Below are 12,902 nucleotides of genomic sequence, written 5' to 3' on the forward strand. Positions count from 1 at the left end.
CCTCTCCCTTCCTGTATCTCCCTCTGTGTCTCTTCTTCCCTTTCCTTATCTCTCCTTCCTACTCTCTCCCTCTTTTCTCTCTCCCTCCCTCTCTACTTCTCTGTCTCTGTTTATCCATCTGTCTCTCTCCCCCTCCCTCTGTCTTCCTCTGTCCTCCTCCTTCATTATTAACAGTGGTGCATGATGGTTCCTCCCTGCCCCCTCCACTCCCCCCACCCCTGAACTCTCTCTCCTCAGAGTGAAGCCTAGAGCCAGCTCTGGCACTGTAATCGCCATTTTCCCCAGTTACTGTCGAGGCAGGTACAGACACTCCCAGCTACTGTACAAAGAAGTGGAAACCTTTTCAAGTTAGACTTGGAAGAGTGTTGTCTTCAGGCCTGGTATGTAGTAGGCACTTAATAATTGCTTGTTTCATTAAATCAAACAGAAGCTCCTGATGTTACATTCTCCATTGAAACCTGAGCTTCTGTTTTGGGACCTGGAACTTTTTTGCGATCCAGCAGAGCCCAGAGGGTTTAGGAGCCAGGGATCCCACTCTGTGTATCTCAGGGACACTGGGATCCCAATCCTTATCTTAGGGACGCCCACTCTACAGCCTGCTCAGCTACAACCCTTGCTCACAGACCTCTAGGGACAGTAAACTAACTCCTTCCCAAGGTAGCCTCCTCCCCTTTCTTATGGCTCTATTGCTAGGCAGCTTTTCCTTGTGTTGAGCTGAAATCTGCCTCCCTGAGCCTTCAGATTGTTCATTCTAATTGCTTCATTGCTCCTAATTTCACTCCCAGGTAGAACAAAGTTAGTACCTCTTCCATGTGACAGCCCTTCAGGTGATTGAAGACCACTGTCTTGTGTGTCTTCTATCCTCCCTCCCCCCCTTCTCCATTGCCTTTTCTCTAGGCTCACCATCCCTCATTCACAGGGTTGTAAATTTAGGATTAGGAAGGACCTTAATCTTCATCTAGGCCACCAAGAGAGATGGGGTTTTTCACCTCAGGTCACACAAGTGCTAATTGACAAAGCAAAGATTCAAACCCAGACTCCACTTTGAGCTCAATTTCCACAGAACCCTGCTGCCAGTCCTTGTTAGAGCATGATCTCTGGGCCCCCCACCATCCCAATCACCATTTTCTGGATGCTGGCCTGCCTGTACTGTGGTGCATTGAACTAAACAGCAGAGTTCCAAAGTGGTCTTATGCTGACGTTGACTGAGAGACCTCTCACTGCCCCCGTTCTGAATCCTAAGATGGCATCGATTTTTAAAGCTTCCACGTCAGATCAGACTTGGTGAGCTGTGACTCATGGTTTATCTGAATTATCAGAATCCTCCTAGGATTTCATTCTATTTCTTGAGTAGATGGTTTTGCGTTAGGCACTAGAAATAGACAAACACAAAAAGATCCATCCAGCCCTTACATTTTACTGGGGGCTCAGACAAGTAGAGCCAAGGTCAATTAGAAGTTTTGTTTCCAGGCTATGATAGTAGATGATTCCCAGAATTCCTTTTGGTAGCTTCTCCTTGGTATTTGCTCATGATGATATATGCCTGAGTGCCATAGCCTCTGAGCCAGGAATTTCAGCCTGCTATAGATAGCCTTCTCACTTCAGCTGCCCAGAGCACAGTATCCCTGTACTAAGCCCTTCGTATGTTATTGAATTTATCTACAGAGTTTTATTTCATTCAAAAACTTTTTACTTTGGTCTCAGTGATGAGGCAGGGTTCCATTTTGAAACTTAGGAACAAGATCTTTAATATTTCTGACTTTATGTTGTCCGGGGGGAATTTCTGCTTATGTATATTAGTCTGGATGGCCTCTCAGGCCCCTTCCAACTCAGAGATGCTATGATTTCTGTGAGTCTTCTTGGATGGGTCATAATGTGTGCTGGTGGCTAGGTCTCTGATCAAAAAGCTGAGATTCCCTGTGATCTGGAACTTGGGGAAAAAATAACAACATAGCTCTAGTTGGTCAAGCTTGCATGGGTCGTGATGTTTCATTTGCCCTTCCATCAACCAACCTTTCCATTTCCCATACCAGGCTGACAGGAGATGGCATCAGGTTGGGAAGGAGAGGCTGGGGTTTCCAGAGGTGACTGTGCTTAGAGAACCCTAATAGCTGTGCCTCCACTGCTCACAAAGGAGGTGGAGGAATAGCCATAGAACATGGAGAATGATGACAGGCCCCAAGACCATAGAGAGATAGGGTAGGAGGAGGTCCACCAAGTCATTGGCATTATCAAAAGCTGTGATGATCTTTACGATGCCTATTGTGAATGCTGCAAGGAAAGACAACCAGTTTCTCAAGAAGTGATGTTCAGTGTTGCCTGTGGCTGAAAGATGAAAATAGGTCCAGCTCCTTTATTTGCCTCTCAAAGGAGAACCTGTGTGTGGTCCAGCTTGAGTTCTAGAGAGAATGGCAAGATTAGTGTGGCTCAGTTCTGCCAGAAGTACGTTGACTCAGACAGTAGACATGGATCTTATATTTCATGTACCGACAGTTGAATTAATGTTCATAGATGGTCTCAGAACTCTGGGATTCTTGGTACCTTGTGCCCCAATTTTGACCACTTTTCAGTTTAGTAACTCATGGAAGCATCCTAAAGCTCTAATTATTTCAAAGCAGCACAACTGACATTTGAATCTGCCAAGGTAGACATATGGGAGAGGTGGGAAGGATTAGAGAAAGCCACATGAATGTGGTGACTGGACTTTTCAAAAAAAAAGCCCTATCATTTGCCTTTACTTGAAAGGGACAGAGTTCAGTCTGGTCAACCACAGACTTGACTGTTCTGCCTCTAGATTAGTATGAAGATAGATTAGGTGCATTAACAATTCTGGACCAGAATTAAACAATATCCAGCCAAACCATGCAAGGTAAGTTTGTCAATTCCTAGGCCAAAACCTGGCAGAATCTAATCCTGAGTGTGTTGTCACCTCCCTTTCTCCTCCCTTCTTTCCTCAGTAAATTAATCTGGTCCTTGAAAAAGATGCTTAATTGCTCTCTAATGCTCTTCTGTGTAGCTAGCTCACTTGTTCCTGTAGAGAAAAAAACTAGTTCTCTTGCAAGGCCACACAGATGATAACAGAAAGAGAGGAGCTGTAACAAAAACCATGCCATAGTATGCATTTCCAGCAAGGGGAAGGAAGGTGTGATGGCAGTGCTTTCTGCTATCTGCAGGTGGAAGAATGCATTTCTGCTACCGAGCAGAGGGTGGTTTTGTTGCATTTCTTTTCTGTCCTTTCTGGCTGCCATCTCCAGCGCCAAGATCCAGCGAGGGTGTCCGGATGGCCACAGCTTTTCTCCCATCTCCTTGCAAAGTCCACTTGTCAGTGTCTTAGGGAACAACTCTGAATGGGGAAGAAATTGCAGTCTTAGTCCATCTGGAGCTTTGGTGTTTACTACACTGATGGGTAACATTACTTATGGAGAGGTAGCAAAACTTAGTGCTGGCCTTACAGGCAAAAAGCCCAGGTTCATATTCTGCCTCTAGTGTTTATTAATTAGCACTCTGATCATGGGCAGTCACTCCATATATCCAAGTGTCAGTTTCCTAACCTATAAACAGGGATAATAATACCCACATAGTAGCAGGGCTGCTGTGAGGTCCAAATGAAATGATATGTATAGTTAGAAGGAAGGAAGCATTTATTAAGCACCTACTGTGTGCCAGGCACTGTGCAAAACACTTTACAAATGTTATCTCATCTGATCCTCACAACAACCCTAGAATATAGGTTCCCCTATTATTGTACCCATTTTATAGCTGGGGAAACTAAGGTAGAAGTTAAGTGACTTGCCCTGGATCACACAGCTAGTAAGTGTTTGAAGTTGAATTTCAGTGATTCTAGGCCCAGCACTCTATCTACTGCACCACCTAGTTTTGGTGTACAGTAATAATGCCAATTATTATTACTGTTCATAATAACTCACATTTCTCTAGTGCTTTGAAGGAATGAAAAGAAGTGCCTCTGATTTGTTCCTCCTTTACAGTCTTGCTGCCATCACCCTTATTTCTTCATGTCTAGAGCCTTGCCGTGGACCCATTGATCTTCCCTCCCTGTTTTTACTCCATTCTAAACCCATCTATCCTCTCTACCACTACTAGCTTAATCTTCTAAAAATCCATCTTTATCATGTCACTCCCCCAGCCCAAGAAACAACAATGGCTCCCACTTCCTACCCAATCAAGTTCAAACTCTTCTGCCAGCTCAGTTTTTCTAAAATACTGCTTTTATTATGTCCCTGTCCCAGGGTAGCTATGTGGCCCAGTGGGTATAGTACTGGCCCTGGAGTCAGGAGGACCTGAATTCAAATCCCACCTCAGAAACTTGATACTTATTAGCTGTGTCACCCTGGGCGAGTCACTTAACCCTGATTACCTCACAAAAATAAATTTTAAAAAATGTCACTGCCTTGACCAAGAATCTACAGTGAGAGTCCCTATTAATAGCTCAATAAAGTCTAAACTCTTCTCCCTGGCCTTCAAGGTTCTCTAGAATCTGACCCCAAATGACAGTGATATATCACACCTTATTTCCCAGCTAGGCTCTTGGTTTGCTCACTGTCTCATCTACAGACTCTGCTCATTTACCTGTCTGTGCTTTCTTCATGTTCTCTCTGTCTTCCTTGAAATTAAGTACTACTGTTTCCCCTGCTTTATCTCCAAGGACCTATTAAAAGCTTGACAATTACTTGTTAATTGATTTTGATCTGCCTGGAATCAGAGGGTTGAACCAGATGATGTCTCAGGAGGCATAAAGCTCTGATTCTTTGCTTCTTATAGTTCCCTGTTTTCCCTTGGTAACATCCTGTGGTAACTAATCATTTGGCCAGCCCTTGTACGTCAGAGTGTAAAGTGTTTTAATATCATAGATTCTTCTGTTCCAACCCCTTCATCTTACATGTGAAGAAACTGAGGCCTGGGGAGGCGAAGACACTGGTTAGAGCAGGGATTCAGACCCAGGCTGTCTGACTCTCCACTACAACAACTTACAGACTGACTCCTAGGCCTCCACAGAGTCTGGGCCCCAAATTTTAAGTTCCATGAGGTTGGGTGGGACCTAATATCCTGCTCCCAGCATATTATTCAATTAAATAATCCTAAAGCCTTTCCTACCAAACAGTGATATATTTTCAGCTAGCCTATCATTTTAAAATATTCTTATCTGTAACATCTTTTTTTTTTTGCTTTTTGCAGGGTAGAAGGCAGGGCAATTGGGGTTAAATGATTTGCCCAAGGTCACATGGGTAGTTTTTGTGTTAAGTGTCTGAGGTCGGATTTGAACTCAGGTCCTCCTGACTCCAGGGCTGGTGCTTCATTCACTGTACCACCTAGCCACCCCCACTGTAACATTTTTTTAGCATTACTTTTATTTCTTATTTCTTTATTTCTCTCTCTCCTCCCCTGCCCAAGAAACCCTCCATTATAAGATTTTAAAAGAGGGGTACAAAAAGTAACCAAGACATCCCCTGAGTCTGATGGTATGTGTAAGGAGTGTTGCCCACCTCTGCTCCCTCACTTCTGCCAAGAAAGGAAGGACCACCCTCCCTTGCTCTGTGTGGGCACAGTGTCCTACTTGGACACATCAGCTTGTCAGAGGCTATTGCCTCTGGGAAGAAAACTGGAGTCATAAGCCTCACAGGAACTGAGGAGCTGGTGGGCTTCCTTCCCATGAAGCCCCTTATCTCTGGCCCCCAAATACAACTTCTGGCATTATTCCTAGCCTTCCCAGCATATTCTGCTAGCCGATACAAACAAAATAAATGGTAAGCCCTTCTTTGTTCCTCAGTTCAGCTAGTTTGCTCTAGAAGTGGCCAGGAGGATTTGGATTGGGTTGCAAAGAATTATACTTATTTCTCACCTTTGTATGGTGCTGCCTCATCATGTTGCATCTGCCTGAATAATGATGTCCTTACTGGTTTTAGCTTTATACTCCTCTATCCGTTGGTCAAGTTGCCTAAATCCTTTCAAATCAGTATCTTTCATTTCATAGAATTGAGAGCCCGGAAAAATCTTTCTGCCTTGTCCATGAGCCCTGGGCTCAAGCTGGGGGGAGGGCACTCTGCTCTTTGCCCAGGAGAACCACTTAAATAAAACCTGGGCTGGTGCTCTAATTTCGGCCCGTGCCGAGCAACTTTACGTGACTCAATTGGCAAAGAATTTCAGCAGCTGCCCTCTTGGAGCCTGGATATCACAGCCGATGGTACGGGTCAGTGCCATCATGATCTGCCGACATTTTCCTATCCTCACCCTTTCCAAAGTCGTGCATAGATAGCCATTTTTTCCTTAACATTGGGACAGCTGTCTTCTATTTGGCATTTTTGCCTCTTATGGAGGCAAAATCTGTGTGATTTGGGATCGTTTCTAAAATAGAGTTTGAGGCCTTTTCTGCCACTTGTTTATTCAGTATGTGCTTATGCTGGGTGTTACAAAAGTCTTAGTGCAATCCTGAGCAGCTCCTCATTCTCCATTCAGATGAAGGCTTCCCTTGAGTCGGGATTGTTTCATTTGTTGTTTTTGCATTCCTAGCCCCTAGCATACTGTCAGACATCCAGTAGCCAACCAGCAGATGCTTGTTGATTTATTGAGTGGCTTCACAGGCCTATAGGTTACAGTGTTTTCCTGGTCCTATTTGGTTTGATCATGTAAGAGGATACAGCAAATTCCTCCCTTAGTCAGTTGAACTGGACAGTGAGTGTCCAAGGTTACTGGCCAAGAAATAAGGCAAGAAAGCATCATGGTGTCCAGCATCACCAGCTGATGACAACGCATGAAAGCACCATGTTCAATGCTGCCCATTTTCTTTTTTTTTTAATTAATTTAAAAATTTCTTTGACTGAAATCCACTTTTACTCCTACATCCCCATCTCCCCAACCAAAAAAAGAAGGTCTTTGGAACAAATATGTATAGTCAAACAAAACAAATTCCCACCTTGGCCCTGACCAAAAAATATCTGTCTTCATTTGCCCCCTATATCCATCACCCCTTTGGCAAAAGATACAAAGTCTATTCCTTTGTGATTTCTCTGAAATCACCCCCCAATTTTCCAGAGGGCCAAACCAAATCCCTGAGAGGGGAAGGGATTTAGTCAGGGCCACCCAACTTGTGTGTCAAGGCTGGAACAATAATGAAGAGCCCCCACTCCCTGCTTGCCTTCTAGGAGCTGTGCTTCCCCCCCCCCCAATCCTGCCTATTCAATGAGTCCAGGTTTCCTGTATCCCTGCCCTCAAGGGCTTTCCATGTGCATGCAGGTGACTGCTGACTGGCTCCTGAATCACGTAGGGCTGTTTGCAGAACTTCTCTGGCCTCTGCCTTGTCTGACCTCAGCATGTGTACCACTCTCAGGCCTGCTGACTGCATCTCTGTCCCTTCTCTCTGCCTTTTAGCTTCCCTAGACTAGTCTAGGATTTCTTAACCTGGGGTTTGTAAATGTATTTTTAAAATATTAATTTCTTCTGGTGGCCATATTTTGACATAACTAGTTTCCTTTATAATCCTGTGCATTTTTTTAAACATATTTCAAAATATGATTCTGAGGAGGCCAGAGGTTTCCCCAGACTGCCCAAGGGGTCCATAGGACAAAAAGGGTTAAGAACTCCTGCTGTGATCTCGTCCCAGTCCCATCTGTCTCAGCTTCCCCGTGATAAAGCTGACCTTTCATTAATACTGCTGGACAACTGTAGCACCAATGCAATATTTACAGCACCAGCACCCACGATCACAATAAAGACCACCGTAACTATAAGTATTGCATGACGTTCAATCGCAAAATATACCAAACTCTCCAGATAGAGGACAGAACTGAAGCATTTATTCAGACACCAGAAAACCCAATCCCAAAATCAGTGAGCTGATTCCATCATAGTGCCAAAGATATTCAGAAGCCACAATGACACTGAGAGCCACATCATCGTTCAACCTTCCCACAAGCCAATACAAGATCAATATTTACTCGTAAACCTCTCTATCTCCTTTCCTGAGCTCCTTTCTCTCCCCCACCATCTGGCTAACTCTGACCAGCTTCCTGTGGGCTCTGCTTCCCTTCAGCAAACTCCTCCCACCACAGGCTCCATATTTAGCCTATTAGGGTATAGAGTTTATCTTCACAGCAGGAAAGCTTCCTGTGGGCCCTGCTGTACCCTTCAGCAAATTCCCTCCATCATAGGCTCCATGTGATTACATTCAGCCTATTAGGGGACAGAGTTTACTTTCAAAGCAGAGGAGGTCTTCAAACTCCCCCCCCCAGGTCTATTAAGATGGAAGATCTTCAAATTCCCATTCCCATTATACCAGTCATCCTGCTCTTTTCCTTCCACTGAGCCTGAATGGCAGCAGGACTCTAGTCAGAGGATCACGGGTTTAGAGATGGAAAGGAGCTCAGAGATTTAGTTCAAGCCTCTCATTTGGCAGAGCAGGAAACTGAAAGGAAAAGTAAGTGATCCAAGGTCACACAGCAAGTAAATGGTAGAGCTGGGATTTGAACCCAGGTCCTCTTACTCCAAATCCAGTGTTCCTCATTGTAGTCTTTGGGACTTCACCTCATCTTGATAGATTGAGTTGCTGCTTTAGAATGCAGGCATTCCTGTGACCTGACCTTTTCTGTAGCCAGTTTTGTGTCTGTTATCTGGTCTTTCAAGCATAATAATTACAGAGTGTACACTCTACATTTTCTGGTATGAAGGATCAAAATCTCAATATAATATGTGCTTCCTTGGGACTACACTGGTTTGTAGGAACAGATCTGAAAGTCATGACTCATGTGATAGTTTATATACATTAAAAGTTATTGGCCATGAAGTTCACTGAATATATTTCAGGTCAAGGTACCTGAACCGGTATCACTTTTCTTTTCCACCTCCATGCCAACATTCCACAGATTTTGTTGGGTTTGGCATGGCCAGAGCAGGACATGGAACCTTTGAGGCCAGCCCTTTAGCTCTATCATCAGCTTGAACTTCTTGATTCCAATCTTGATCTCGTAGAAAATCAAGTCTCTCTTTCCTTTGGTCCCCTCCTAGGAGCCATAAGGTTGGAAGAGGATAGGAGTGTTCTTTATTTGTCAGGGAGATATTCCATAGAATCAAAGAAATTCAGGAGTAGGAAGGGAGCTAAGAGGCCATCTAGTCAAACCTAGGCTTGAACAATAATCCCTCCTCCCATATCCCTGATAAGTGGTCCTTTAACTTCCTCCCAAAGACCTCAGTGACAGGGAGCCCACCACCTCCCAAGGCGGCCTACTCCACTTTGGGCCTTTTTGCAAGTTCCAGCATACACAGGTTCTTTTAACTTTCTGGCTAAGATCAAGGGTTCTGAGTATTTCAAAGAATTGTTGCTTGAGAAGGGGCAGTTTTTTTTTTTTCAGAAATGGAAGAAATAATAGAAAAACTAAGAGTGGCCAACAGAGACTGAAGGAGGAAAAAGGAAATAAGAATGTTTGATGTGAGCCACAGAAAGAAAATCGCCAAGCCCCAAATGGTGTCGAATGCATTTCACATCTCATTCATTGCCTGATTGGGTATTCCATTTTGAAAATCGAATGTTATTTGATCTTACAGGCTGGTTGGAGAGAGAATCATGCCACATTCATGACTGAACTGAAAAACCTTAATGCTCGTGGACTGACTAGCATTGGCCAGGCTCTGAAATCTGCATTTGACTTGTTAAATCTGAATAGATTGGTGTCTGGAATAGACAATTATGGACAGGTAACAACACATTTAAGTGATTACAGCTAAGTGGTTTTGTTTTTGTTTTTTTAGCATGGGCATGGCTAAGAATTTATAGTTGGGCATGGTGAAGTTTTCCAATTTATTTTCACAGACTCTGGAAAGAGGATATAACTCTAAACTTTTTTTTTTAAGAATAGGGTTTTCTTGGCATTGATGTTGTTCACTTGTACTTTAAACTATGTGTTTACATTTCTACATGTCCCATTTTTTATTCTCATGTATCATACAAAGAGTGCAGCTAGACAGAGAACCCATTGGTCTGGTATGTGTCGTGCTCTAAGGGAGGCCAAACCTCTGCGTACCATGATACAGATTGGATAAAGATTGTCATGCTGGGGTAGATATATGGAATGGGTAGTTGGAGTGTGTGCTTTTTTCACAACTGTTAACTGAAAGGCTTAGGAAAGCAAGAAAGGTGGAGAAAGCTCCTCATGGCCTCTGTTCCTTGCCCTGCCCTGCCAACCAAGGGTCAGTAGGCATTGACACTGGGACTAGAACCAACTGAGTGGCTGCTGGGATTCTGGGCAAGGGGGCAGGGAGAATCCCCTTCACCCACCTGTGCCAGCACTCAAGCCTGCTGAGTGTTTTATTTGATCTAGGGGTGACTCAATATCACCTGTTTCTAAATACATTCATCTCATGATTATTTTAGCTCCAGCAATGAGGTAGATTCTGATATTATGGTCTTCAGGAGGACCAGGGTAAAATTGAATACCATTTCTGAACTTGTTGCTAGATTTTGATCCCTTGTACTTCAGTCTGCTTTGAAATCAACTATTTCATGTCCTGGTCTTTTACATCATTCTTTAATCAAGGCGGGGGAAATACCCCACTCTCCATCAGCATTTTGAGAGCTGTCTGCTGAATGAAAATTTGTTAATAAAAGGTTATTGTTTTTTCACATACTGGCCTTTTTTTTCTGATATAATTTTAGGGCAGGAATCCATTTTTTCTCGAACCAGCTCTTCTAATTGCCATCACAGATGGACATAAGTTGACAAATACTAATGGTGTTCAAGAGGAGGTAAGATCGCCATTTTAATCCAGCTTTATGTCAATGGCAGGGAGTTTGTGGTTAGTCCCAGGGGAGGTAGATTTGTTTCTATGAGCAAACCTTCCATGGTGACTATCCCTGAAAGGCAGGGGCGGAGTGGGGGCTTTCAGTGCCACATTTTAAGATGAATTTTGCCTGATCTTGCCTCATCAGCTTCATCTCCCTTTGACCTCTCCTCTGCCTGGAAGTGAGCTAACCAAAGAACCTTTCCGCTGGGACCAGAGATTATTTGCCCTGGTGCTGCGTATACCTGGGACATTCTCGTCTGAGCCAGAGCCACTAGGGAGCATACCAATGGATGACTCTGTTATTACACAAATGTGTGAAGTTACAGGAGGTATCAGGCGCAACTTACGGTCTTGCAGTGACAGGAGGGGAGGTTAGGTAGAGGTGTCAACAGCTACATCAGCCGTATTTCCAACACTGAGTTTATTGCCAGGGAGTGAGTCTGTAGCTGCTTATCCCATGAGGGTTAACCCCATAATATCTGTTATTAAGGCTTAATGCAGGAACCCCCTCCCCCTGTAGCTGGGAAAGTCCTTCCCAACTCCCCCTCCCTGCCCCCAGTTATTAGGGCTCTCTCCTTTCTTGGTTATTTTGTATTTTATGTATCTGGGTATGTGTTGCCTGCCCTAGGTGCCACCTCCTCCGAGAATCCTTTCCTGATTCTCAGTCTCCCCACTCCCCACCCAGCTCATGTTGGCAGCCCCCATAGAACTTGAGCTCCTTAAGGATGAGGAATATTTTTTTCTTTTATTTTTGTATCCCTAGTTTTGGTCAGTCAATCAAAGGAGCATTTATTAAGTGCCTACTATATGCCAGACACACAGTAGGTACTTTAAAAATATTTTAATTGAATCCAATTGAATAGCAGCTTATACTCTGCAATGTGGTGAGGTTTTCAGATGAATTTTGTTTTGTTGAATGATCTGTTACAAAGCAAAATGCTCACCCTTGTATTTTTTTTCTTTCTCCAGGCCGTTCCTATTGTGTTAGGACCCAAAACATGTTGAGCCAGTGCTTAGAATCTTTACTTCAGAAAGTTCAGAGTGGTGTTGTTGTTAACTTTAAGAAAGCAGGACCAGAGCATTTTGAAGAGAAAAAAGGAAAGAGAGGTAGGTATGGGACTTCCTGGTGGGAGGGAGAAGGGGCACCAGAAGACAGTGTTGACTTTTTCCCTGCTGCCTAAAGCAGCAGCCACCCCCACCCCTCTTGCTTGGCTTCAGGCTCTCCACAGAGAAATTGTCAGGCCATAGTTGATCCCATATGGTATGTGAAGGCCCATCAGAATCCCATCCTTGCCTCTTCACTGCACTACCATTTTCTTGAGAGTCAGTTGATGCATGGCAAGGTAGAGGGAGACAGGGAGATGATTTTTGCCTAGTACTCTTTTGGGCAGGAGAAACAAGTCACATGGAAAATCCAATTTTCAATCATTGAAAAAAGCCTCAAGGATACATGAGCCATAGTGTGCTCACAACCCTGTTGCATCTGGCTTCACAGCTTTGGGATTGTCTTTTTTTTTAAAGCAAATCCCCAGTCAGTCCAAGGGCCTTCTTGGAGTATCTACTATATAGATATAGATAGATCTATTGGTCAATCTATAGCTATCTCTCTCTCTCCATATATATATATATATATATATTTAGATAGATAGGTATAGATATCTCAGGCCCTCTTCTGGGTATTTGCTTGGCATACAAAGACAACACAAAATTCTATGCCCTCAAAGAGCTTCCATCCTACTGGGCAAAGAAGAGAGAGCCTTTCTAAAGCACTTCCTTCCTCAAGAGCCTTCATTCGGAGTTGTTGTGGTTGTTCAGTCACGACCCACTCTCTGTGACCCCATTTGGGGTTTTCTTGGCAAAGATACTGTGGAGTGGTTTGCCCTTTCCTTCTCCAGCTCATTTGACATATGAGGAAACTGAGGCAAACAGAGTGAAGTGACTTGCCCAGGGTCACACAGCCAGTAAGTGTCTGAGGCCAGATCTGAACTCAAGACAATGAGTCTTCCTAAATATAACCCTGGTGTTTTATGCACTACAGTGCTCCCTAGCTGCCCTTCATTCAGAGGCTTTGTGATGGTACTCCTGAGACGGGCATTTAAAGGCCTTCACAATCT

The 12,902-nt window shown here is 43.9% G+C and overlaps 1 protein-coding gene across 1 annotated transcript in view; it reads left to right on the forward strand.

Moving 5' to 3' along the window:
* The window catches only part of LOC138150607 (integrator complex subunit 6-like), a 64,315-nt gene that overhangs the window by 20,507 nt on the left and 30,906 nt on the right, over positions 1–12,902 (forward strand). The window contains 4 exon segments of the mRNA XM_069074009.1: positions 9,553–9,702; positions 10,661–10,750; positions 10,934–11,117; positions 11,758–11,895. Coding sequence (XP_068930110.1) covers positions 9,553–9,702; positions 10,661–10,750; positions 10,934–11,117; positions 11,758–11,895 — 562 coding nt within the window.

The sequence above is a fragment of the Petaurus breviceps genome, unplaced genomic scaffold (genome assembly GCF_028583685.1).
Source record: "Petaurus breviceps papuanus isolate PSGF00001 unplaced genomic scaffold, PetGlider_PUasm1.0 90881, whole genome shotgun sequence".
In the NCBI taxonomy this organism is placed as follows: Eukaryota; Metazoa; Chordata; class Mammalia; order Diprotodontia; family Petauridae; genus Petaurus; species Petaurus breviceps.